This window comes from Lissotriton vulgaris, chromosome 3_1, assembly GCF_964263255.1.
Source record: "Lissotriton vulgaris chromosome 3_1, aLisVul1.2, whole genome shotgun sequence".
Taxonomy (NCBI): domain Eukaryota; kingdom Metazoa; phylum Chordata; class Amphibia; order Caudata; family Salamandridae; genus Lissotriton; species Lissotriton vulgaris.
In genome coordinates this window covers 1,429,978,083-1,430,001,452 of record NC_141689.1, presented here as the reverse complement: position 1 = coordinate 1,430,001,452, position 23,370 = coordinate 1,429,978,083, and the positions used below count along the sequence as shown (strand labels likewise).

Sequence of the window (23,370 nt, the reverse complement as noted above, 5' to 3'; positions counted from 1 at the left end):
GGAAGATGAGCGTCTTCGTTCTCTAACTAACGCAGCGGCCAAGATGACAAGCCCCCCTAGCCATTCAGGACGTCGCTCACTCCAGCAGTGTTGAAAGAGGGCTCCGAGGGCTACACTCTCAAAGGGGGCAAACAGCTGGGAGAGTGACAAGCGAAGCCCCGAGTGCAGTTGGTCAGGCAGAATCAAAGTTCCCGGAGCGAGGGGAAACCTCGCAACAATAGTAGCATCGGCAGGGAGGCACGCAACACTGTAGCTAGGAACATTGCGATCATCCGCTCGCACTTGTGGTAACACTGTATCCACTTGAAAGGCGCACACAGGCAGTATAGAAACAGGCAGCGCCGGCCGTCTGAAGGAGGACACAACTTCATCGATCTGATCCCCCAGTTGTTGAGCAATGTGCCGCCATGTTGCTCGTAGATCTATGAGGGCATCAAGAATGTCGCCACAGGTCAGGTCACTCCGTGATACCAGCCGATCCGCAGTACACCGCGTCACATCTAACTCTTCACCCGGGCCAAGTGCGGGCAAGTCTGCACAAGCTGGGGACAAGGGACCAGCCCACTGGCTCTGCTGGGGGACAAGCGCCATTGCCGTCTCACCCACGGATCCACACTGGAGGGAAGGGGGGGTGACTCCGTCAAAGAAAGGCGATCGTCGCACCACGGAGGGGCACGCAGCCACCAGTGCGGAGGGCCAGCACAATGAGGTCTCCCTCGGCTCCCGGGGGCACGAACTGTGCGCGACCAGAAGGGCGCTGCAAAATGGACTCCGCCCAGGACAAAGGCAGCGTAGAAGGGAGAGCGAGGAACAAAGAGATCCCGTCTTCCAGGCGCACTCACCACAGCAGACTGGAGTCGCACCCCGCGGGTCAGGATAAAACCTCCCGTCTCCAGCAATCAGGCCGATCCAGACGCCGGCACCTCCACTGCCCGTCCGCCCAGTCGAAAGCACCAGTGACCTGCGGCTGCAATCGGCACCAGGGTCGCGGTCAGCCCCGGTAATCAGTTAGTCACCAAATCCTCGTCCAAAACGGCCGGCGAAGGTCTCAAATGAAAGCGACTGACTTCAGCGCGTCCGTGTCATCGTCGCAGCGTGGTGCAAGAAAGGATTAGTGCCAGGATTTCAAAGCGAAGCAGACGGCTTTGGGAGCCGGGCGCTCACACGTCCGTCCCGTCCGCCATCTTGGCTCCTCCCCTCTCATTCATAGTTAAATCAATTCAAAGAATAAACAGCCAATAACATGTGAATGCAGACAATACAGATAAAGTTTCTGACATTCGTGGAACGAGTGCCAGCGACCCCTCACTGGCTTTCTAAATGCCATTACGACTGTGTTTGGTCCGTACACAGCAGTATGCACTACTCTGCTTCGAAGACTGATAGATGTCAAATTATGCAGTCTTTTTATTATAACTAATAAGTTGACAGTCACGTTCATTGACCCACTAGGTGTACTTTGATTATTCACCCTAGTTGGCTCCAGTCTCGGATGTTGTGAAGATTGGTCCATGTGAAGCAAATGTTTTTTTTCTCATGTTGCTTCGAACCAGTTAAGTCTTCTAGACTTCCAAACAGAAGTTTCCTCCCTCCTCATGCTCATGCATGTCAGTCAAGGTGCCTTGGTCTTCCAGGAAATGTTTCTAACTTTAGTTGACTGGGAAAGGTAACTACGGCAATGTGTCTTGCTTGCTTTAAAAAACCTTGGCACACATTAGTACACATGCATCGACTAAGCTAAGTTAACCCCATGTGACATTGAGATTTTTGCAGAGACTTATCGCCTCATACTACACATGGCTAAACTTGTTCGGAATTTCTCTTCTATCAATCATATCAATGGTCACTAAAATTAGATATGACCACTGTAGCTTCCAACTCCAGTTTCTGAGGCCTTGGAACCTTATTTGTCCTAGCTTAGGGTGAAAAGTGATGCAGCTCCCATGAACATTACTCCCAATTCATTTACTGAGGTTATCCTCAGACAAAATAGGACTCTTCGATTTTGGACTAGTTATGACTTGCATGCCTTTCATCATGCTTTGGATGACATAATATTACCTACACATGTAATTTGTAGAATAATTTTTTTATGCTGTTTCATGCTGATTTTCCTTTACATGGTTAATGACTTTTATTAACAAAGCACAACAAAATTTGCTTCAGTAACACTTTTTTTAATGAAGTTTTGTTGAATATATAAAAGTTACATCAGTGAGTATGACAACAAATGACAATGGCTTAGAATGCTAATTAAAATGCTATGTGCATGTATATGCCAATCCCGACAGTAAGGAACCTAGGGCTGTACCCCAATGACAAAACACAAGTTATAATGCCAAGCCTTATGGTGATGGATCCTGTACCAGTAGATTGGAGTGTAATGGGCCCCAGAAGTCCCTGGGTCTCGATTTTGAATGTAATCCCTCTGCGTACAAGTTCATCTGGTCATTGCAGTAAGCTATGTCTTGCAGACAGTGGTCCTCTTTCAGGGTGGACCTGTTCGTTCAACACATTGCTGCTCGTCTTTTAGCAAGCAACAAGGCCATGCTTACAAATCGTCAGGCTGTGCTTGGATGTCTTACGTAGCCCCTAAGACAGCCAGTAGAAGGTCCTGTGACGTTGGAAAGGCATTCATGGTTTGCATCCCTTCAAGCACCCATGTCCAATAGCTGGTTAGCCTTGGGCAGGGCCAAGCCATATGGCTGTACATTCATCTGTCCACATTTCTTGCACGTGACCGTTGTGTTTGGTGTTAATTTGGACATACTTTCTGGGGTAAAATAGAAACGTTGCAGGAATTTAAATTGTATTAGCTTGTATTGATAGTTGAACAGTACCTATTGTGGTTGTGGGCAGCAAAAGGGCCATACTTTGGTAGTTAGTGAGAATCTGATCTCTCTTTCCCATTCTTTACAAACAGTAGGCGGGTTGAGATGCCTGTCAAACATAATTTCAGATTACAGAAAGGAGGTAGATTTCCCTGCTTCAGCTTGCTATATATATTTTGAAAGCACTGTGAGTTCATTAGGGAAGTGTGGGAATCTCAGAAAGGCAGCTTGTGCTGCCAGTCATAGTTGATGACAGTAGAGTATGGCTAAATGTGATGTACAATCCCGCTCGTTATATATTTGTAAGGACATAAATTACCCTCCGGGGAACAAGGCACCCAAGACTCTCACCTGCCCTGTGGTCAAGTTGGACTCCGTCTGGATCCCATCATTGGGGGAGAGCAGGGGATTGCACACCTCAGGTAACAGCGGTGAACAGGGAATATCACATTGGAAATAGCACGTTATTTGTCACCATGCCCTACAAGTCTGGTCCATCCCACTAACCTGGTCTGTGGTGCCAGTAGGTGCACAGCAGATGATTGAGAGCATGGAGACGGGCTGGACAAACGTATATTTGATGCGGATGTGCATTAGCTTTCGTCATGGTTGCTAGCTAGTCTGCCTGCACTACTAAGTAGTAGATTTATGTCTTATCCTTCCAGTTTGAGATTGGATTGTAAAGAGGGAATTTCATTTGAAAGAGCTTTGTCCTCCCTTTCCAATGTTTTTTACCACTGTTTAAAGTGAAAATATCCCTGGACTCCTTATATTTATTTACTGCTTCAGCAAAGTGGCGGTACAGTCCAAGTCTCTTGTTCACCAAGGTCAAAATCTGCTCCGTGATGCAGACAACTTTCATCCTGGCTTCGGCAGCAGGGTCCTTGGTGATGGAGTAGTCCAGCCTCACGTAAAGAATCATAGTGAAAAACAGGATGTAGAAAGCTCCAACCACCAGCAGAATCTTATTAAACCTGTATTTTATTTGCTGCTCTACCAGGTTCTTCTGATGTTCAACTATAACAGGACGACCAAATGTATCCAAGTAGGTATAGTGCAGCTCATCTGGGGCCCGATCAATATCATATTGGGTGTCCACTTGGATATCTTTGGCTCCTTCTGGCAGGATTATTTTCAGCCAGAGAATCAACCAACTGCTCGTCAAAGACATTGTCAATGAATCTCATCTTCAAGGCATATTGATCTCCAAGATTGTAAAGGTATTCATGTCTGATAATGTGGCTGAGATCCAGAAGCTTGATACTCACGTCAAGGATATTATGCGGAGGTCGTCCATGGAGGCTGAGCGGTTGGTCTCCTACATCCGAAATGAGAAGGTGCATTTGAACAAACGGCAGGAGCTAGTCACCAAAATTGATAACATTCTTGACCCTTTGTAATTGTCCCACTGACCAAATAGAAGATAAAAGCTAATGAGATTTAAGTGTGTCTATGCTGTTGAGCACACACGCAGCCCAAAGAATGTTGTCAATATAATTCCCCATATTTTCCTTTGTCCCCTGACTAACTTTCGCTGAAAATGGCAGTAGGGTGGGTGTTTTCAGACAACGCATACTAAAACGTGTGGTCTTTTGGAGTCTGATGCAATGAAAAAATAATTCACGGCCTATTAAGTTGTTACATGTATACTTATTTTTACAGTGTTCCCCTTTATTCGATTACTGTGCAATTCTGTCTTTGAAATGTAAAGAAGAAATAAACAAAAGTTTTTTTATTTTTTATTTATACTTAAAAATTAGATAAAATGTTTTTTTTTTAAGCAAATAGATTTATGGGTCAGGAGCGGAGAGACATCTGTGCTTCATAGGATGAGTCAATACTGACAATCTAATGCAGCCTTGTCTACCCCACCCCCCAATCAAACGAAGAAGCAGTTGACAGCTGGGTAAAAACGTAGGGAGTCTAATGGGAACGTTCATAATGAAGTAGATGAACTTTGGTATGTTTAGCATTTTAATCAAAATTTGCAAAACAACCACACATCACTTGTAGTTTTGTAACTTCACATGGTAAATCTGCACTGACCCCAACCAGCCCAGCCCGGCCCGGCCCAGCCCAGCCCAGTCCAAGTGGACCAGGAGGTTTGCATTTTTACAACCTCCAATCTGGATATTTGTTTTAAAGACTGTAATTGTTCATGCTGATTTTTTAACTGTTGGGCCTATTAGTCAGTTATGGAAATAATTTGTATAGTCCCGTTTCATACTTAAAATCCAGGTCCTACTTAATTAGTTTAATAACACACAGCAGCATTTTCATCAACATGTTTCTGTTGGTCTGTTGGGGACCAGGTTTGTGGCAAGGTGGATATCAGTACAACCCAGGGCAACCGGGTGGAGGACATTAATCTGTGGCACTGGACAAGATAAAAAGCTGGGATAATTAGGCGAGGCTGCGAAGGGGCCAAGAGCAGCCTTGATCTCCTTAATAGCCGGCTGCTCACGTAAGTTTGCTGCCTTTGGGGCCATGTCTAAGGGAGCTACTTTGCACCAGTCTTGTGCTTTGGCAGAAGGCAATTAACCTCGGCTTCTCTGTAGTTTTGGTAGTAGATTGTTGGGACTCCTAACCAATGTGGATAGTTTTGAGGTATAGCTGGCAGATGAGAGTAGAAGGGTCTCCTAGTGAAAACAGATGAGAGATACAGCAGTTGGTGACCCGCAGCATCACCATATAGAGACTGCATGCTCGTTCATCATCTGTTTATAAGAGTGGATGCTTATATTCTGGATATGGGGTGATTAATTGAAACTGAGCTTACAAAGAGCTCTGTGAAATGATGTATTGCTCTGGGCATGTTCTTAGTCCCTTGTAGAATGCAGACTTCATATTTTTTGTCTGTGCTGTTTCTCTGTCTGCACTTCTGATTTCACATTCCACTTTGTTCTTTTCTTTGCCTCCTCTGTTTTCTTAGGGACTACTGTAGCTGTTTCACCAGCCTCTTGTTTTTCAGAACATTCATAATAAAATATATACATTTGTACGTTCATACAAGGGCTTTTTGGGCAGCCCTCTATATCGTTATATCCAGCTGACATTTCCATTTTGCTTCCGCCCCAGCAGTGAACAGCATGGAACAGTGGGTCAGCCCTTTTAACTATTGACTGTGTTAAAGTGAGTAATAGTAGTTCATCTGATCACATATGCACAGCCACCTGAAAAGGATTGAGCTACAGTACCAGTGCTGGTGAGCCTGGGCTGCTCTGCCACTCCTTTATTTTTATATTTTCTAAATTGTTTCCTCCTTTTTTAGCCTATTACATACATTTGCACAAAGAATGAATAAGTAAAACTAAAACAAGCTTGCCAAGGACATACCTATTGGCTTTACCTATGCTTGATTTCTGATATTGCGATCATTTCAGAGTATACAGAGCCCACCAAACACTATGTCCTCGGTAAGTGGCAGCTGAGAAATAAGTTTGATCCCTTTTCTAACTGTTATTTATTTTTGTTTTTTTGTGCACAAGGCCTTCTGGCAGCCTTCTTGCATCCACACAGAGTAAGCCCAACAAGCACAACGTGGTGTTCATGGAAAAGAATGGGCTTCTACATGGAGAGTTTACACTTCCGTTTCAGAAAGGGCAAGTAAAGGTATGTGAAGGATCATTGACAAGAAATTTTGGGCATGCTATATTATTTTATCAGTCTGCTTTTTAGCAATTATGATGTCGTTTCTGGTCAATAATACATTGCCTGAACGCTTGGTTTGTTAAAAAAGTAAAATCTCTATTTTTTTGTTTCACTAAATTTAATTAGCTTCCAGTTTAAGTTAAAATCCACATTTTCTGCCAGTAGTCTTGCAAAAAATCCTCTTTCAATTATATTTTGTTTTAGGTTCACAATTTGATAAAATGACTGTTCGTCATTTAGTTGGCAATCAACTTAAGCTGCACAGTGATAACCTTTAGGGAAAAAGAGACGTTGGTGAACAGGGATAGACCATATGTATAGATCTTGACTGTCTGGGTCAATTTGAACATGAAACCAACAAAGCCTTTTGAGGTCCTATGTAGAATACAGTGCTTTCTTGTAAGCTGACTTTTCATGTCAGTTTTGTACTGTACTAAATAAAAGTCCTGTGTCCTGGTCAATCATGTGCATTACTTACTTATGCACACTTGTCATTTTATGGGGAGTACTTCTCCTTAGGTCCCACTCCACCTGTATTTTAATCTGCTATGATATTTTATGGTACATTTTATTTTAAATCTATATGCTTGCTGCTTTGGCTTGTTTTTATATGGGTAATTTTATGTGCAATAACCTCAAACTTGCCAGTTGAGTGTCTATGCAAAGGTCTGCTTGTGAGCACAAGAGTATGTTATTTCTTTGAACTACACAGTCCCGTGTGAACCTTTGCTGTCATGTATTCAGATCCATTATTGTATATGGAAAAAGTACTTTCCATTCGCCTTGTCAGTTTTTATGATGTACCTAAATGTCATTGTGTATTTAGTTTGCATATTTTTTTAACTCATGTCACCTAGATGAAATGTTCTATGGAACGTTTATGAATTTTAACTATTGCTTTTATGGTGCAAACCCGGAAAAAGTACTTTTGATGATTTATTACTTATACTGAGCTACTGCAGAGCAGTTTTGCAAAAACTACTTGTAAATTGTTACAACATGCATTTGTGTGTGTTTTTTTTTTGCATTTCACTACAAATGAAACAACAATTTATTGTGACATAGAACCAGACAAAAGACCAGTGTCCTCACAGATCTAGGAAGCCTCTCAGGCAGCATTCTTGTGAATGTACTTTAGACTACATCTAATTGGGAGGTGGTTATCTGAAGCATAACATTGGTATGAACGTTATTTTGTTTACAACGCTTTAGGTGTTGGGACAAACGTTTTGTGCTGAGCTCGGTAAGATGTGCCACCCAGCTCTATACTTTTTTTTCCTCTAGTCTGCCTTGTGTTTTTCGTCTGGTGTATGCTACAATCCGAAAGTACACTGTAGGCTCCCAGCATGGTTTTTCCGGGTTGTTTTTCAGCAGAGACTAACTATGCTGATAGAGGGCCACCCTAAGTGAACTCTCAGTCTAGGTGTGAATGACTAGTGCCCTTTCACCCCAGGCTATAATGAGGCTGACAGTGATGATCGTGAAGTAATAGTCCAGGAAGGAAGACTGGCTCTGTTCTGTAAATGTACTTTCAGTGTACCGTAACGGAGGTGCATTGCATACCTTCTTGTGGGAAGTGTTGATGGCATGTATGTAGTGTACAGAGGGCCAGACAAATAGCAAGCTTACTCCATTTTAGCATTTTTAACGGTCATCTCTGTCTCATTGATTACAAGAATAGTTGTATACAGCGATAAGACCTAACGTTTCCTGAAATCCGAGGGGGGAGCGCAGAGCAGAATGCTGTTGCGGTCTAAGTGCGGACATTAACCTTGGATTAAGTTGAGATGGCTGGAGCCACAGTCGAGCCCAGATAGCTGGGGCTTGCCTCATGCTGGTCCTGTAAGAATGCCCAAGTGCTAATGTGGGACGAGAAAAACCAGGAAGTAGTCTTGGATGGTGCAAGTAAAGCAGATACTCCATGGAAGTGAAGCTACAGAGAAGCATGGAGAAGAGAATTAATCCCTCAGAAGACACTGTAGCTGTTTACTAAGTCTGACTATTGTTAGATGGTCCCTTGCAGGAGGAAACTAAAGAGTGACCCCCTGATGAAGGGGCATGTAGAATAAACCAGCCTGTTCAGGACCATAGAACTACTGCAGATTTGAAGCCAGTTTTAAAGGACGTTTGGCCTAGTCTTCACAGTTCACTGCATATCAGAATATAGTGCTGGGAGTAGGCTGGAGCCAAGCTGCCTGCTTGTAAAAACAATTTGGTTCACAGAACACCAGAGAGCAAATAACATTTTAAAAAATATGGCCAAGAGTTCTGGAGTCAGAACTTGCCATTAAAAGTCATGATATAGCAAGATACATGCCTTGCGATGTTTCTCGTTTCAAGAGGATCCGGCTTTGTGAGTAGGCCTTTTCTAACTAGAGTACTGCTACTTCTTGAAGACCACAGGAAAGGGAAAAAAGAACCTTCCTTCAAATACATGCTTGCACTCCCACTTAGCAAACATTGACCTCCGCTATCCTACCCCAGATGGAACATTTGCTAGTAATGATTGTGCACAATTCAGGATATCAAAAGTAAAGTTGGCTGGATATAAACAGATCTAAAGAAGGGCTTGCAGGCGACCCATAGAGAAATATACCAGCTGTCAGGAATGGTTGGTAGATTACCATAATGTATAATTGGACAACCAACCGAGAACTACCGTGGGGCCAGGTGGAGCTCTTCTAGTCCTTATGATAAATGCTATCAAAGGGTTAATGTTACATAGAACTATAGTTTCTAGCACGATGGAGCTGTAGACCTGATTAGATTGTTTTTCGGTCCCAGAAATTGCTAACTCCCTCTCACATTTTGTGTGCATCATATATTTACCTACCTATAGATAACTCATATTTGTGTTTGATGTTAAAACACTAATAAGACATTGATGTTATTTTGATTTACTGATTATTAGATTATCACAGTTTTTATTCTCCTACCTCTTTATAGAATAAGCCTTAATTACTTGTCTTCTCTGCTTAGAAACAGTCGAATTGAAAACTTAATTGCCGATATGGAGAGCTAAGGCATTGGTGTCCTTGGCACCTATGCGGTAAATGACAGTAACAGCAACGGGTGCTGCAGGACCCACTGACTGCCCGGTGACCCCAGTGTAAAATCCTGAAACAAGTAGGTCCATGGCAGAAGCCATTGCAATGCTCCCTAGTGATGGGCAGGAGCTATATCTGGATCTAGTCTGGCACATGGAGAAGATTCAGAGATTAGAATTCTGCAGGAACATAAAGTATCAACCCGAAAAATCTCGTGTGAAGAGAAGTTGCTTTTTTTGACAATGAGTGAGCTTTAACCCTTTTTCCTATTTCAGAGTTTCCAGAGATAACAGCACTTGGCAAAAGGATTATCCATACATTTCTTAGGTCCAGCAGAACTCGCTTGACCAATATGATGCTAGGTATTTTAAGAAAAGTTCCAGATTTACTTATTTACCATAAAACCAAAAACATTTTTCTAACAGCCTAGTTTTTGTAAAACGACGCAGAGAATATATGAGAGACAATTACAAATGTGATACATATTTTATAGGTGCTCTTACAGTTACGCTCTTCACACAAAAAATGCCACCCCACTTTTTTATATTAGCTCTTAGTTATAAGCAACACATCAACTTTAGTTAGATATGTTAGGTATATTTATTTTTACCTTTTCTTTCAAATCTTTTTTTGAAAAAATCTTAGATGACATGTCAGAGAGAGAACACAACAAGTATAACATATATATACATCAACTTAAACACAACATTTACCAAGAGAAGAAAAAATCATAACATCAAAATACATTCACTATACACAACAAAGCATCTATATCTATTTCAGACTGTTCCAAAAGGCAAGTCACAATTTCTAGCCTCATTAACCATCAGTGATTTGTAATTTCAGGAACAGTAGTGGACAAAGTCACAGTTAAAAGGAGATATCACGACACATTAATTCTACGAGTCAATGATTATTGGTATTGCTAAGTTTTTATCTCCTTTCTTGCCGACGCGTTTCGAACTCCATACAGCAGTTATGGGTTCTCTTCAGGGCCTTGTCACTTCTATCTGCGTGTGTGTAAGGAAAAAAGAACACTGTTTCAGTATCTATTCCTATGGCCTCATTTTATTGTTCCGCTTCTAATCTCCTACATTTAAAGTCCATGTTACCTTAATTGTAGCCGTGGTTATCCTATGTCTGGTTCTGGGTCTTTTGAGCTGCAGTCTAAAGGACATTAAAAAATCCCATTTAGAGTCAGACTCAATAATGGCCCTACGGTTCACTGCTTGCAAAAACACTGCAGGACGTACCTTTAACTGTCTTTTTGGTCCGTGTATGGGCGTCTCCCTATGGCACGGTGATGCTTTTTAACCTGGGGGAGGGCAAGGAGGGGATTACTACTAGTGAGCTCCTGTCATATCTCAACCTTGTTGGGTAGATTATTGTAACAATCCTACCTCGTTTGGTGCACCGCGGGCTTCGGGAGCGGCTCACTTCATGATCAACTTTTTGCACACGGTCCACCGGACTCTAGTTGAGTGTACCGCGTCATTGCTCTCGTGTTGTCCTCCGGTATCATACACTGTTTAAAAGATAGACCGGAGTGCGTTTTAATCCCCCATTACATGAACCAGTTTTACGTGACAGCTCAAACCCTCTCACGGCTCACCTTGCTCTATACAGCTTGCTTTCACTAATGCTTCGTTCACTGTGGAGGGCGGCGGCCAGGTTGCCTGGTTACTTATGACGGTCTCATGACCGTAGGTTTTCTGGGATTTGTAGTTTATTAGTTGCGAGAGTGCGCGAATACCTGTAGATTAGCCCTGCACATTTCGGGAACATCGCTGTTCTACGTGGCCTCCCCAATGCTGTACCCTTCAGTCAAGGGGGACTATCAAACCCCCGTGGAGCCCCACACAATTCTTCCACTACAGTCTAGACACCTCAGAGAGAGTATTTAATCCGTTTTGCGTACTATTAAATTTTAGAATCAGGTATGCCTCTTTTCTAAGGAGTGTGTCTTCAATGTCAATCGGACCTTTGTTGCCTGTTGGCACTATTGTGCAAAGTACAGTCCATTTAAAGTCCATTTCACTGTGATTTGAATCCAGGACGTGTTGGACCATTGGAGCGCTCACCACCTTCTTTTTAATTCTTGACCTATGCTGGGTGATCCGGCTGTTGACCTGTTGTGTCGTTTTTCCTATGTACATCTTCTGGCAGGCACAGATAATTGCATAGACCACGTTTCGTGTCTTGCAATTCGAGAAACTGGTGTTTTTGCATTTTACTCCCCTGTGTTCAAACTCCGACCCTTCAATTGTGGAATCACACGATATGCAATTTCCACACTTGCGGTGCCCTTCAATTGGCTTCAGGCCCCATATTGAGAGTAGATCACTTTTTGGCTTGGGAGTTAGTACATCCGCTCTAATTACACTTTGGCCAATGCTCTTATTTTTCTTGTAGGCGAACAACGGTCGCGGAAAAGAGCATTCAAGTTCCTCTAACAGATGCCAGTTTTTCAGGACCATTTGCCTTACTCTGTGTGTGTCTGGTCCAAAAGTTGTCACACATACCAACCTGTCCATGTCTTGTTTCGCCGTTCTCTCAAGTAAGCACTCCCGAGGGGTGTGGTGTGCCCTCTTCTTAGAATTACTTAGCAGTTTTTTGGGGTACCCTCGATTCTTCATCTCTTCGCAAAACCTGGTTGCGTGTTTCTCGTATTCTGTCACCTCCGAGCAATTTCTTCGAATCCGAAGCAACTGCCCGTAGGGCAGGTTATCTCTCAAGCTTCTGGGGTGTGCACTTCGATGGTGAAGGATCGTATTTTTATCCGTCTTTTTTAGAAAAAGGGAAGACTTCAAATACCCATCCGTGCACCTTATTTCAAGGTCTAGAAATGTCATCTTTTCATTACTGGACTCCAATGAGAACTTGATGTCATGGTGCCTGCTATTGATCCACAAATGGAAGTCCACCAACTCCGCGTGGCTCCCCTGCCACAGGAGCCACACGTCGTCGATGTATCTCAACCATTGTTTAATGTATTTGCTGGAGGGATTGTTGGAGTAGATGAATCTGTTCTCATACTCCGCCATGTAGAGTATGGCCATCTCCGGCGCATACGGACAGCCCATGGCCGTACCTTTGATGTGCATGTAAAAACGGTCATTAAACCTGAAATAGTTCTTTTTTAGCGTTATTTCAGCTAATTGCAGGATAAACGAGGTGGGGACCTGATGGGGCCTATCCCTCTTCTCGAGGTATAGTTCCAGCACTTCTAGTGCCTCATCTTGAGGAATTTGGGTGTACAAGGACGTTACGTCCATTGTCACCATCAATTCTGTCATTGGGTCAAATTGCATTCCCTCAATTTTTAGTAAGAAGTCGGTGGTGTCCTTCAGATATGACTTTACACCACCAACAAAGGGCTTCAGAAAGAAGTCAATATATTTCGAAAGTGATTCCAAACAAGACTCGCATCCGGAGACGATTGGTCGTCCTGGGGGCTCCTCCGGGTTCTTGTGGATTTTAGGTAAAAAATATAAAATGGGCGTTCTTGGAAATTTCTTTATCAAGAACTCACTTTCTTTCTGCCCCACAAATCCACCCTCCACACCACTCTTTATTATTTCACAGATTTGTCCCTGAATGGCCCGGACTGGGTCCTCAGGGAGTTCTCTGTACCATTCGACATTATTCACCTGTGTTGCCCCTTCCTTGAGGTATTTGTCTTTAGACCAGATCACCACTGCTCCGCCTTTATCCGCGGGTTTGATGACGACCGACGGGTCATCTTTCAAATTTTTGATAGCTATACGTTGGCCTTTAGTGATGTTTGGTTTGACGTATTTTTTGCTCTTCTCTAATTTATTAATTGATGATAGCATGATCTGTTCAAACGCCACAACCTGCTTGGGGATATTTTGGTAAGGAATGAAGGTGGATTTATTCCTTAGACCTGTTACTTCCGCGTCAAGAACAGGTGGTTTGTTTGCAAAAAAGGCTCGTAGGCGAATTTTTCTACAGAAGGCAATGGTTTCCAGTTTGAGTCTGGTGAAATCAGTTCGCTGGCTGGGAACAAATTTCAAACCTAGGTTGAGGACGGATTCCTCGTCCCTGGTTAGTACTTTCGTGGAAAGATTCACTATTGTCGATGGTGTGGGTTCTAGGATTTGTAAAAATTTCTGCGAGTGCGCATTTCCCACTGGGGTTTGAACCGGGTTTTTGCCTGTTGGCCTTTCTCTAAAAAAGGCCCCTTCTTGTTTGGATTATTCCCTCTTTCCTCAGGACCTGATGAGTTTGAAGAGGAGGATGTGTCAGAAAAGGTTTTAAATCGGTTTCTCGATCGTCCCTGAAAGTTGTATAGGGCTCCACGTGACTCTGTCTGAGTGTAATAATCCTCCTTGAGGAATGGGTAGGCCCTTTCTAATGTGAAAGCTTTTGAGTCCCTCTCGTATTGTGCAGATTTAAATTTGATGGTAATGTCTCTGAAAGTTTGGATATCTTTTTCAATTTTTTCAAGCAGTGTCTTTGCATCAGTGACCGCCTGGCTTTCCTGAAGACTCTTTGTGAGAACCTCAATTTCTTCTAGTTCCTTTACACATAGTCTCTGGGCTGTTTCAATGGTATGGACCATCAGGTCCCGGCTACATTTGGTGTTTATGCAACTAAAACCTTTTTTGTATTCGCTATCCTCCGTAAATATGACAGGGACGTTTTTAACCTGAAGGCCCCATGGGATGGTCCCACCCCTGAGGTGTTTCAGGAGAAAATGTCCGTGGAGCTCTGTCCGGATATGTTTTTTCTTAAGTCTAATAAGTTTATCCGACTCGTTCTGTTGTTGTGCGGAGGTGCTCAAAGTGATGTTATCAAAAGCGGATGAGGCACATAGGTTCTGAATGTGTGCTTCTGAGAAGGACAAAGTGTCTTTCTCTGCCATTACCTCGGGAGAACCTCAGGATCCCCCCGCGATTCTTATGATAAGTAGTTAGGGCTCAACTTACACTGCCCGTATTCTACTCTCGCGAGTGTGCACCCGCCCTCAACTTTTTAGTGTAAAGGAGTTAGGTCCATAGGCTGTGGGAAAGGCTGGACCTTAATATACGTTTTTCACACAAAAAATGCCACCCCACTTTTTTATATTAGCTCTTAGTTATAAGCAACACATCAACTTTGGGCGGCGCCCTCCACAGTGAAGGAAGCATTAGTGAAAGCAAGCTGTATAGAGCAAGGTGAGCCGTGAGAGGGTTTGAGTTGTCACGTAAAACTGGTTCATGTAATGGGGGATTAAAACGCACTCCGGTCTATCTTTTAAACAGTGTATGATACCGGAGGACAACACGAGAGCAATGACGCGGTACACTCAACTAGAGTCCGGTGGACCGTGTGCAAAAAGTTGATCATGGAGTGAGCCGCTCCCGAAGCCCGCGGTGCACCAAACGAGGTAGGATTGTTACAATAATCTACCCAACAAGGTTGAGATATGACAGGAGCTCACTAGTAGTAATCCCCTTCTTGCCCTCCCCCAGGTTAAAAAGCATCACCGTGCCATAGGGAGACGCCCATACACGGACCAAAAAGACAGTTAAAGGTACGTCCTGCAGTGTTTTTGCAAGCAGTGAACCGTAGGGCCATTATTGAGTCTGACTCTAAATGGGATTTTTTAATGTCCTTTAGACTGCAGCTCAAAAGACCCAGAACCAGACATAGGATAACCACGGCTACAATTAAGGTAACATGGACTTTAAATGTAGGAGATTAGAAGCGGAACAATAAAATGAGGCCATAGGAATCGATACTGAAACAGTGTTCTTTTTTCCTTACACACACGCAGATAGAAGTGACAAGGCCCTGAAGAGAACCCATAACTGCTGTATGGAGTTCGAAACGCGTCGGCAAGAAAGGAGATAAAAACCTAGCAATACCAATAATCATTGACTCGTAAAATTAATGTGTCGTAATATCTCCTTTTAACTGTGACTTTGTCCACTACTGTTCCTGAAATTACAAATCACTGATGGTTAATGAGGCTAGAAATTGTGACTTGCCTTTTGGAACAGTCTGAAATAGATATAGATGCTTTGTTGTGTATAGTGAATGTATTTTGATGTTATGATTTTTTCTTCTCTTGGTAAATGTTGTGTTTAAGTTGATGTATATATATGTTATACTTGTTGTGTTCTCTCTCTGACATGTCATCTAAGATTTTTTCAAAAAAAGATTTGAAAGAAAAGGTAAAAATAAATATACCTAACATATCTAACTAAAGTTGATGTGTTGCTTATAACTAAGAGCTAATATAAAAAAGTGGGGTGGCATTTTTTGTGTGAAAAATGTATATGAAGGTCCAGCCTTTCCCACAGCCTAAGGACCTAACTCCTTTACACTAAAAACTTACAGTCACGCTCAGCAGATGGTTTACTACAATTAAAACGTAGTTAGCCACACTCAGTAGTCCTTCCCATTAAGAAAGTTGGTCTGTGAAACAAAATCCATTCAATTCTGCTTTATACAAATGATAAGCCAGGATTACTTTGTGTGGTTTATACATTGTTATTCCCACATCAGCAGTCTTTTCCATCATGTCTGTATTTCCACATCAGTTTTCCTTGATGACCCTCAACTTCTGTGCGAAATATTAATTAACCGAACGATTAATTAGGTAGCCTGCATATTTAAACACAGAGTCTGTCCTGATATGAATGCAGTAAAATTAGAGCAGTCCTGAGCGGGTGAAGTTGACACTCATATTCTTGCATTTAGATCTCCTGGCAAGATTATTGAGACATTTGTGTGTATTATTGTTAATTTAGCCACATTCACAGAACTGTTTAGGGAAACCAATAAGCCTTTCGGTAGATGACTTGGCTTTTAAAAAGAGTGGCAAGCTCTAAATTAGAAGGAAACTCAACATTTAATGCAAAGTATTCTAGTAAGTTATTAAAAATCTGTGGCCGGGGGCGTGGTCTCGCTGCGGATGGAGTAGGACATGCGCTGTGGGAGCTCTGGGCCACCGCTGGCATTCTAAGCATTTTTAAGCAATATAAAAAGCACGGAGGCCCTGGAATCTGGAACATGGTGACAGCGGAAACTCCTCGGCGATGATTTTGAGACCCAGTGACTCTCGGAGACGGCGGACAGCGGCGCGAACGGAGCCGGTGGGAAAGTGCTCCAGACTAAGACACTGAGGTCGCCATCTTAGTCACCACCGCCTCCTGAGCCCTGGGGTGAACGGTCACCGCAGACATCCCGCAACTTTGGCCTGGGGACTGGTGGAGGCCTGAGGTGTGACCAGCGAGTAAGGCACAGAGTGCATGGGGCCTTGCAACTGTTCCAAAGGAGAGAACCCTCAGCTGCTCTCCTGCCTGGCCACCAGACTTAGCTGCATGAAGCACTACGGAGCCTACCTGGCACAGACTACTGACTGGCGGAGAGGCTGCACCCCTGACTGGGCCCCGCCCCCATTTAGAAGACTCAAGTGGGGTTTGGTTGTCTCCCCTGCGGGGCCCCATAGCTGGCGGACAGCGGCACGAAGGCGGGAGCCGGTGGGTGAGCGCCTCAGCCCATGAGGCGGCATCCGCCATCTTAGTGCTTGCAGCAGCACTAACCTGTGAGTGAGCGGGTCACGCCAGTGGGGCCCCCGTGCTTTGTTGTTAAACTCTCCCAGAGGTGCTGGGCTGTCCTTGGGGGGGCCCGGAACGAGCCGGCACACAGCGATGCAGCCACCCTCTTGGGGTCTCCCAACCTCAACAAGAATTCGCACCCTCTGCCCGGGACCTGACGGGGCCCAGTAAAGCCGAAGGTGAAGGTATGTGGGCCGGGTGGCCCTGCTGCTGCTTCCCGGGGAGGGCCTCTTGGGCTGAGGCCTCTCACATCCTGGTGCGGGCGGACGTCTCTGCCACCTTGCCTCCAGGTCCCAGGATCACCTTGTGGGGGATCCTGCTGACTGCCATCAGCGGAAGGGCACCCTAACCCGCGGTGGCCTGCCCGCCATTTTCAAGCCGGAGATCGCGTGGGCCCTGGTGTGCCCAGATATTCCAGACGCCCGGCCTGGTGGTGAATGGAGGACCGCTGGCGTGGGTGAGCGGACAGCGCAGAACGTCGCGACGCCTCGGGGATCTGGCTGGATCCTGAGGTGCCTAGCTGGGCCCCTGAGCAGCCTCCACGTGGCCTGCGGATCTGATAGGAGATAGTGGGAGCGGAGTGGGCGTGGCGGCTCCCAGGCGCCTAATGGCACGCCGCCGCGGGGGTGGCGCCATTGCCCCAGACCAATTGCCCGGACCCTGCTCAGACATTGCCTGCGACCATTGGCAGTCCCTGGCACGCCCTGAGGCTGAAGTGAGGGGGCTGGAGGAAAGTGTGGGGGCCCCCTTTGATAGTATCCCATCCGGCCGCAATTACAGGGTTGCCCCTCGGGTTGCGAATCCAGAGTTGGGTGTATAAGGCCCCCTGTTCGGAGCACGATTGACTTATTGAGACCCTGTTGCGCAGGCCCATCGGATCGCCCCCCTCTGGCCCCACCCATAGTGCAGGCCTGGCCTGCTAGCCTTCTTGGATGCCCACAGCCTCAGAGACAGTGAAACGCGTGGGCATTGACCTGTACTGTTGCTACCCGGGAGGGGGCTGAGGCGGAGGACGGCTCGTCATAGGGTGTCCTGGAAGTGAGGGGTTACTGGAGCGGATCTGGGAGCCGGGCCGGCGGGGACCTGGGGTGCAGCAGGCGTGACAGGAGTGGTGGACTGTGACCGCGAGGAGAGCCTCATAGCTGCGCAGAGGCGCCCCCATATAGCAGGCTTCTGCTGCTCCACTAAGCCGGGGCTTTGCTCGAACACCTGGGGCCCTGTCCAGTTTCAGGGACATACTGCGCTTCCCCCCTATACTGAGACATTGAGCCCTGGTCCTTTCTGCCTGCAGGGGCGGAGCGGCCCGCACCTGTCCTGTTACTTGCGACGCCCCTCAACGTCAAACATCTTGTCCCGGTGGGGGGACTGGATAAGGGGCTCCACAGGCGCTGCGGTTCCTTCTGCTGACTCCTGCATCGGAAGCCTCACGGACTACCTTACGCAGCACTATTGCAGACCCGGACCGCCCTGGGGCACCGGCATGCTGAAGGGCGCTTCGCAGACCGCGATGACACGCACTAGGGGGGCAAAGACACCCTGTGGCGACACCCAAGGACAACTCAGTGGTAGCAATGTGAGGCAGGGCGGGCGCTTCTGCCCCGGTGGAGGTAGCTCCGCTGCCCGGAGGGGGACTCTCCGCCGGTCACGCAGGCGTTCATGGCCTCATTTATGACCGACCTAAAAACCGAAATTGGGTCCCTTCGCTTTGAAGTGCACTCATGCATCCGAGAACTTAGAAGAGAAGTAACCGACCTGGGCGAGCGGGTGGATGGACAGGAAAGGACAGTTGATGCCCGTACGGAGGACCAGGAGCAAATATGGCAACCCTTGGCCCCCTTGGAGGAGCAGCACATAGAACTACAACTTAAACAGGAGGACTTGGAGGATCGGAGCCGCCGGAACAACCTCCGAATCTGGGGGATTCCGCGTGGAGCGGAGGGGAAGGACATCATGATCTATGTGGCACAGCTCCTATATGAGGTGTGGGGAGATGACGACGCTTCTCCACCGACCCTGGACCGGGCCCATCGAGTGTCTGGCCCGCGGGGAGGCCGGGAGTTCTTCCGGACATCCTCACCAGAGTCCACTTCACAGAAAAAGAGGCTATTCTCAAGGCAGCGCGAGCTAAGCAGGACCTCACATATGACGGCCACAAGATACAGATTTTTCAGGACCTGGCACCCAACATTCTGAGACGGCGACATGCCTTCAAGCCGATAACAGACAAGCTGCGAAGCCTGGACATCTCTTATCAATGGGGCCACCCGTTCGCCCTCATCTTTGAGTGGGAGTCCAAGCGCAGGGTGATGTGGTCCTACAGAGAAGCAGCTCAACTACTCCTGCTCCTGTCTTCACCGTCTGCCAGCCCTACACGGCCACCGCCTTCTGTGCGGGTCCCAGCCAAACCGACATTGTCCACTGTGCAGTCGACGCTCACCACCCCTTACTGAGCACTCAACATCGCAGGTCAAACAAGACATTATTGAACACATCAGGTCCCTAGAGGGGGACGCGGCGGGGTCTGCTCAACATCCCCAACCCCTTGAAGGCTGTCTCATGCTTCCATGCTGCATGTTGTGGCCTGCCCCGGGAACCGCCCCGCCCCCATTGGGCTGGAAGGTCGCATGAATGAACCAGACAAAGCTTCAACCACCCGACTGCACCATCGGTGGAGCCGGAACCCCTCACTCTGTTTGATCTGACTGCGGCTGCAGACCTACCCCAAACTGTTCTTGTGAGAGTGACATCTCTGGGTCTCTCCAAACCTAGTGGTGTAGGATGTCCTGACCCTGGAACAGAACATTGAGGCCCGGTTGGCCATTGTTGTTTTTTTTTTCCTCTTCTCTCCGCTCTCTCCCTGGTCTAGCTTTTCTACTCTATCTTCTCTTGTCTCCTAGGTGTGGCGGGCGGGTGACCCTGCGGCTGCGGCGCGTCCTCTTGGCTGGCTTTGATAGGCCCTCCTGTACCTTTACCCCTATTCTGCGCTCCATTCTACAGTGGCAGGACAGCTCACTTTGGGATCAGTCATGACTGGGACTCTACCTAGCCCCTTGAAAATGTTATCGCTTAATGTTAAGGGCCTCAATTCTCCTAATAAGCGGCGGCAAACATGGCGCTACCTACTCCAGCACAACCCTGATATATTCCTCCAGGAAACCCACCTTTTAAAGATCGACGTGCCGCACATGCACATCTTAAATACCCCCTTCAATTCTGGGCTGCATCAGACACCAAAACGGCGGGAGTAGCGATGTTGTGCAAAAGTGGCATTAGGCGGAGGAGGCTAAACCCTTTCGGAGCTCGGATGGACGGTTCATCAGAGCAAATGTTGCGGTTGGGAGACGCCTCTTCACCTTGGCAATGTATACGCACCAAACCAGGTGCCGGACAACTACCTCCGGACGCTCCTGCAGGACCACGTACCACAGGACGATCCCTCAATGGTCATGGGGGAGATTTTAACCAGGTATGGGACTCTAGAGTAGATCGCAGCGTGGCCTCCCTGAATAGGGCGGGGGCCATGTCTTCGACTCTTCGGAAGCAGATTACAGACATTGGCCTGATGGACACATGGCGGTACCACTCGCCGGAAGTGCGAGATTACTCGTATTATTCCCACGTACACCGTTCGTACTCGCGCATCCACTACCTTTTTGTATCTCATGCCCTGATACAAGACACGCTGGCCATATCCATGTCTGCCATATCGCTCTCAGACCATGCCCATGTTGAGCTACTCCTGCAAGACCCGGCCGCTTGCCCCACCCGCGCGCCACGGTGGCGCTTGCCGCCGAGTGTCCTCCGGGACCCGGCGGATGTGGAAAGCATACGAGCTGCCATTGACTCTTACTTTGCAAGTAATGACATCCCAGAGACGGCTTTTCCCGTGGTGTGAGACGCCTTTTTTAACAATGGGGAAATAACTGCTTTTTTCCAACAGTCCGGAACTACAGCGTTGCTTAAGGATTGGCAGCAAACGTGATAAGGGTGCGGAAAAAGTTTGCTGTCAAAACATTTCCAAAATGTATGGGGGAGTGGGTCCAAAGGAGAGCCTGTGGAAATACCAGCAGCAATTGCATTAAATTCCTCTAATGAGGGAATCTGGAAATGGTCCAGGACTGTCACATGTTCCCTCTCATTTATACCCCAGTTGGTTAGAATGTCTTCTCCAGTATCCTGGTACATATCGTCATTTCCCGAAGGTTTAAGACCATTTAAGATTTTACTGATTTTCTTCTTGAAGAAAAGTGCCAAATAATCACATAGTTCCTGTGATGCTGGAATGTTAGGCTTAACACATTCTGGATTAGCCAGATCTTTCACTGGGCCAAAGGGAGTTGAAGTCTTATTAGTTGCGTGTAAAAGAGTCTCCTCAAGGTATTTGGCCTTGGCCTTGCCTATCAACTCCTTGTAGGTATAAAGTAAATGTTCGAGGCATATGAGCTGCAGAATGTACACTTAGCATTAGATCGCCACCTGGTGTTGGGCTCGGATGATTGCAGGTTGTTGTTGTATTGGAAGAAGTCTTTGTAGTCACGAGATAGGTGACTCCTCCCTGGGACAATACTGCGCATGGGCACCGGCTCCATCCTTAGATTGTTTTTTCCGCCACTGGGTTCGGATGAAAGTTTCTCCGCTCCGGCTAGAAAAACACTTTTCAAGCACCTCGAAGCGTAAAAACTTCCTCAAACTACCTTCGACATCGACTACAATAGTTTTCAACGCCATCAGTTCGATTTCTGTCATCCACGCGGGCCGTTGGGCCTATCGACGCTGTGCGGCCTACACCTCATGGAAAGAACTCCGTTCAAAAGATGCCCGGTATGTCGAGCAAAGTTTCCACATAGCGATCACCATGAGGTCTGCAACCACTGTCTATCGCCAGAACACGACAAATCAACCTGCACAGCCTGTGCATCCTTCCGATCAAAGAAAACCAATCGGGATTGGAGGGCCCGTCGACACGAAATGAGGAGAACAGCTCCGGAACCGGAGGATATCTTCAATGAAGAGGTTCCGCTCGTTCCTGAAGAAGATTCACCTGATCTCCGAATCGTATCAGAGGCAGACGACTCAGATGGCTCCATTCCATCGGGTCAGCGTGTGAGTACTACTGCCCCTGCACCACATACAGTTCCTAAACCGAAGGCAAAGGTCAGCACTCCACCCGCTGGGCCCAGTCGAGACCGAACTCCCGCTTCGAAAGCCCCGCCTTCAAGCCCGGCTCCAAAGAAAACAACAAAGCCTTCTAGTGCCTCGGCACCAAGCAAGCCGCACGTGCCGATTCCACCTCTTCCATCGACACCAAAACCCAAAGCTAGCTCGGCACCGAAACCAAAGGATGGCTCGGCACCGACACAGAAAGACCTCTTGCCACCGAAGCCTAAATCGGCACCGAAACCGAAAGAAGTGCCGGCTCCGAAGCCGTCCACTCCTAAACATAAAAGTGTGAAGCCATCGTCCGACGCCTCGAAGCCGAAGACACCGGCTCCCACACCGAAAACACCTTCTTCAGTGTCGAAGCCCAAAAGGCCTGATTCCGATGTGCCCGAGCCCTCGGACCTGCCTACCAAGCCGAAAACACCTTCGGCACCAAAAACTATGCCAAAGGACGTTTTAGCACCTCCCAAGGATAAACATACAAAACAACCTCTAATGGAACCGAAAAAATCGACGCCCAAGAGGGTTGTACATGAGGAGGAACTTTTCTTGCCAGATCCTCGACAAAAAAAGATCTACATCAACCCAAGAACAGGTCATGTAGAAGCTACACTTCACTAGAAAAGACCATCAGATGCACCACCCACACCTGTGGTTCCTGCCAAGAAAAAGGACTGTGCTTCATCCCCTATGCACCTTTCCTTTCCTATACCTCCTCCTCCTTCTTCTCCTGTTCCTCTTCACATATCACCTCAAATCTCTCCTGCCCATTCTCCACTTTTATCATCACATTCACCTCAACATGATGATGATGAATATAGTCTGGGTGGAGGGGATAGTATAGATGAGCCTTTCTCATACCCCGTGGATGGCGTTATATGGGACTTGCCAAACCCACAAAATGCGCCTGATATTCCTGACCCGCAGTTATACCCTTCAAAACCTTCCCCTCCAGAGAATAACATTGGTTTTGGTCATTTGTTAAACAGAGCTGCTGCTTACCATAAAGTCACTATGCATTCTGATGAGACTGAGGAGGTTTTTCTCTTAGATACCTTTAAACAGTCTCAACGGTCTGTTCAAATTCTTCCCATGATTAAAGGAGTCATT

The 23,370-nt window shown here is 46.5% G+C and overlaps 1 protein-coding gene across 1 annotated transcript in view; it reads left to right on the top strand.

The window, feature by feature from the left end:
- Positions 1–23,370, top strand: part of ELP1 (elongator acetyltransferase complex subunit 1) — a 686,929-nt gene that overhangs the window by 96,816 nt on the left and 566,743 nt on the right. The window contains exon 9 of the mRNA XM_086963713.1: positions 6,320–6,443. Within this exon, the coding sequence (XP_086819839.1) occupies positions 6,320–6,443 (124 nt within the window). The remainder of the gene's footprint in view (positions 1–6,319; positions 6,444–23,370) is intronic.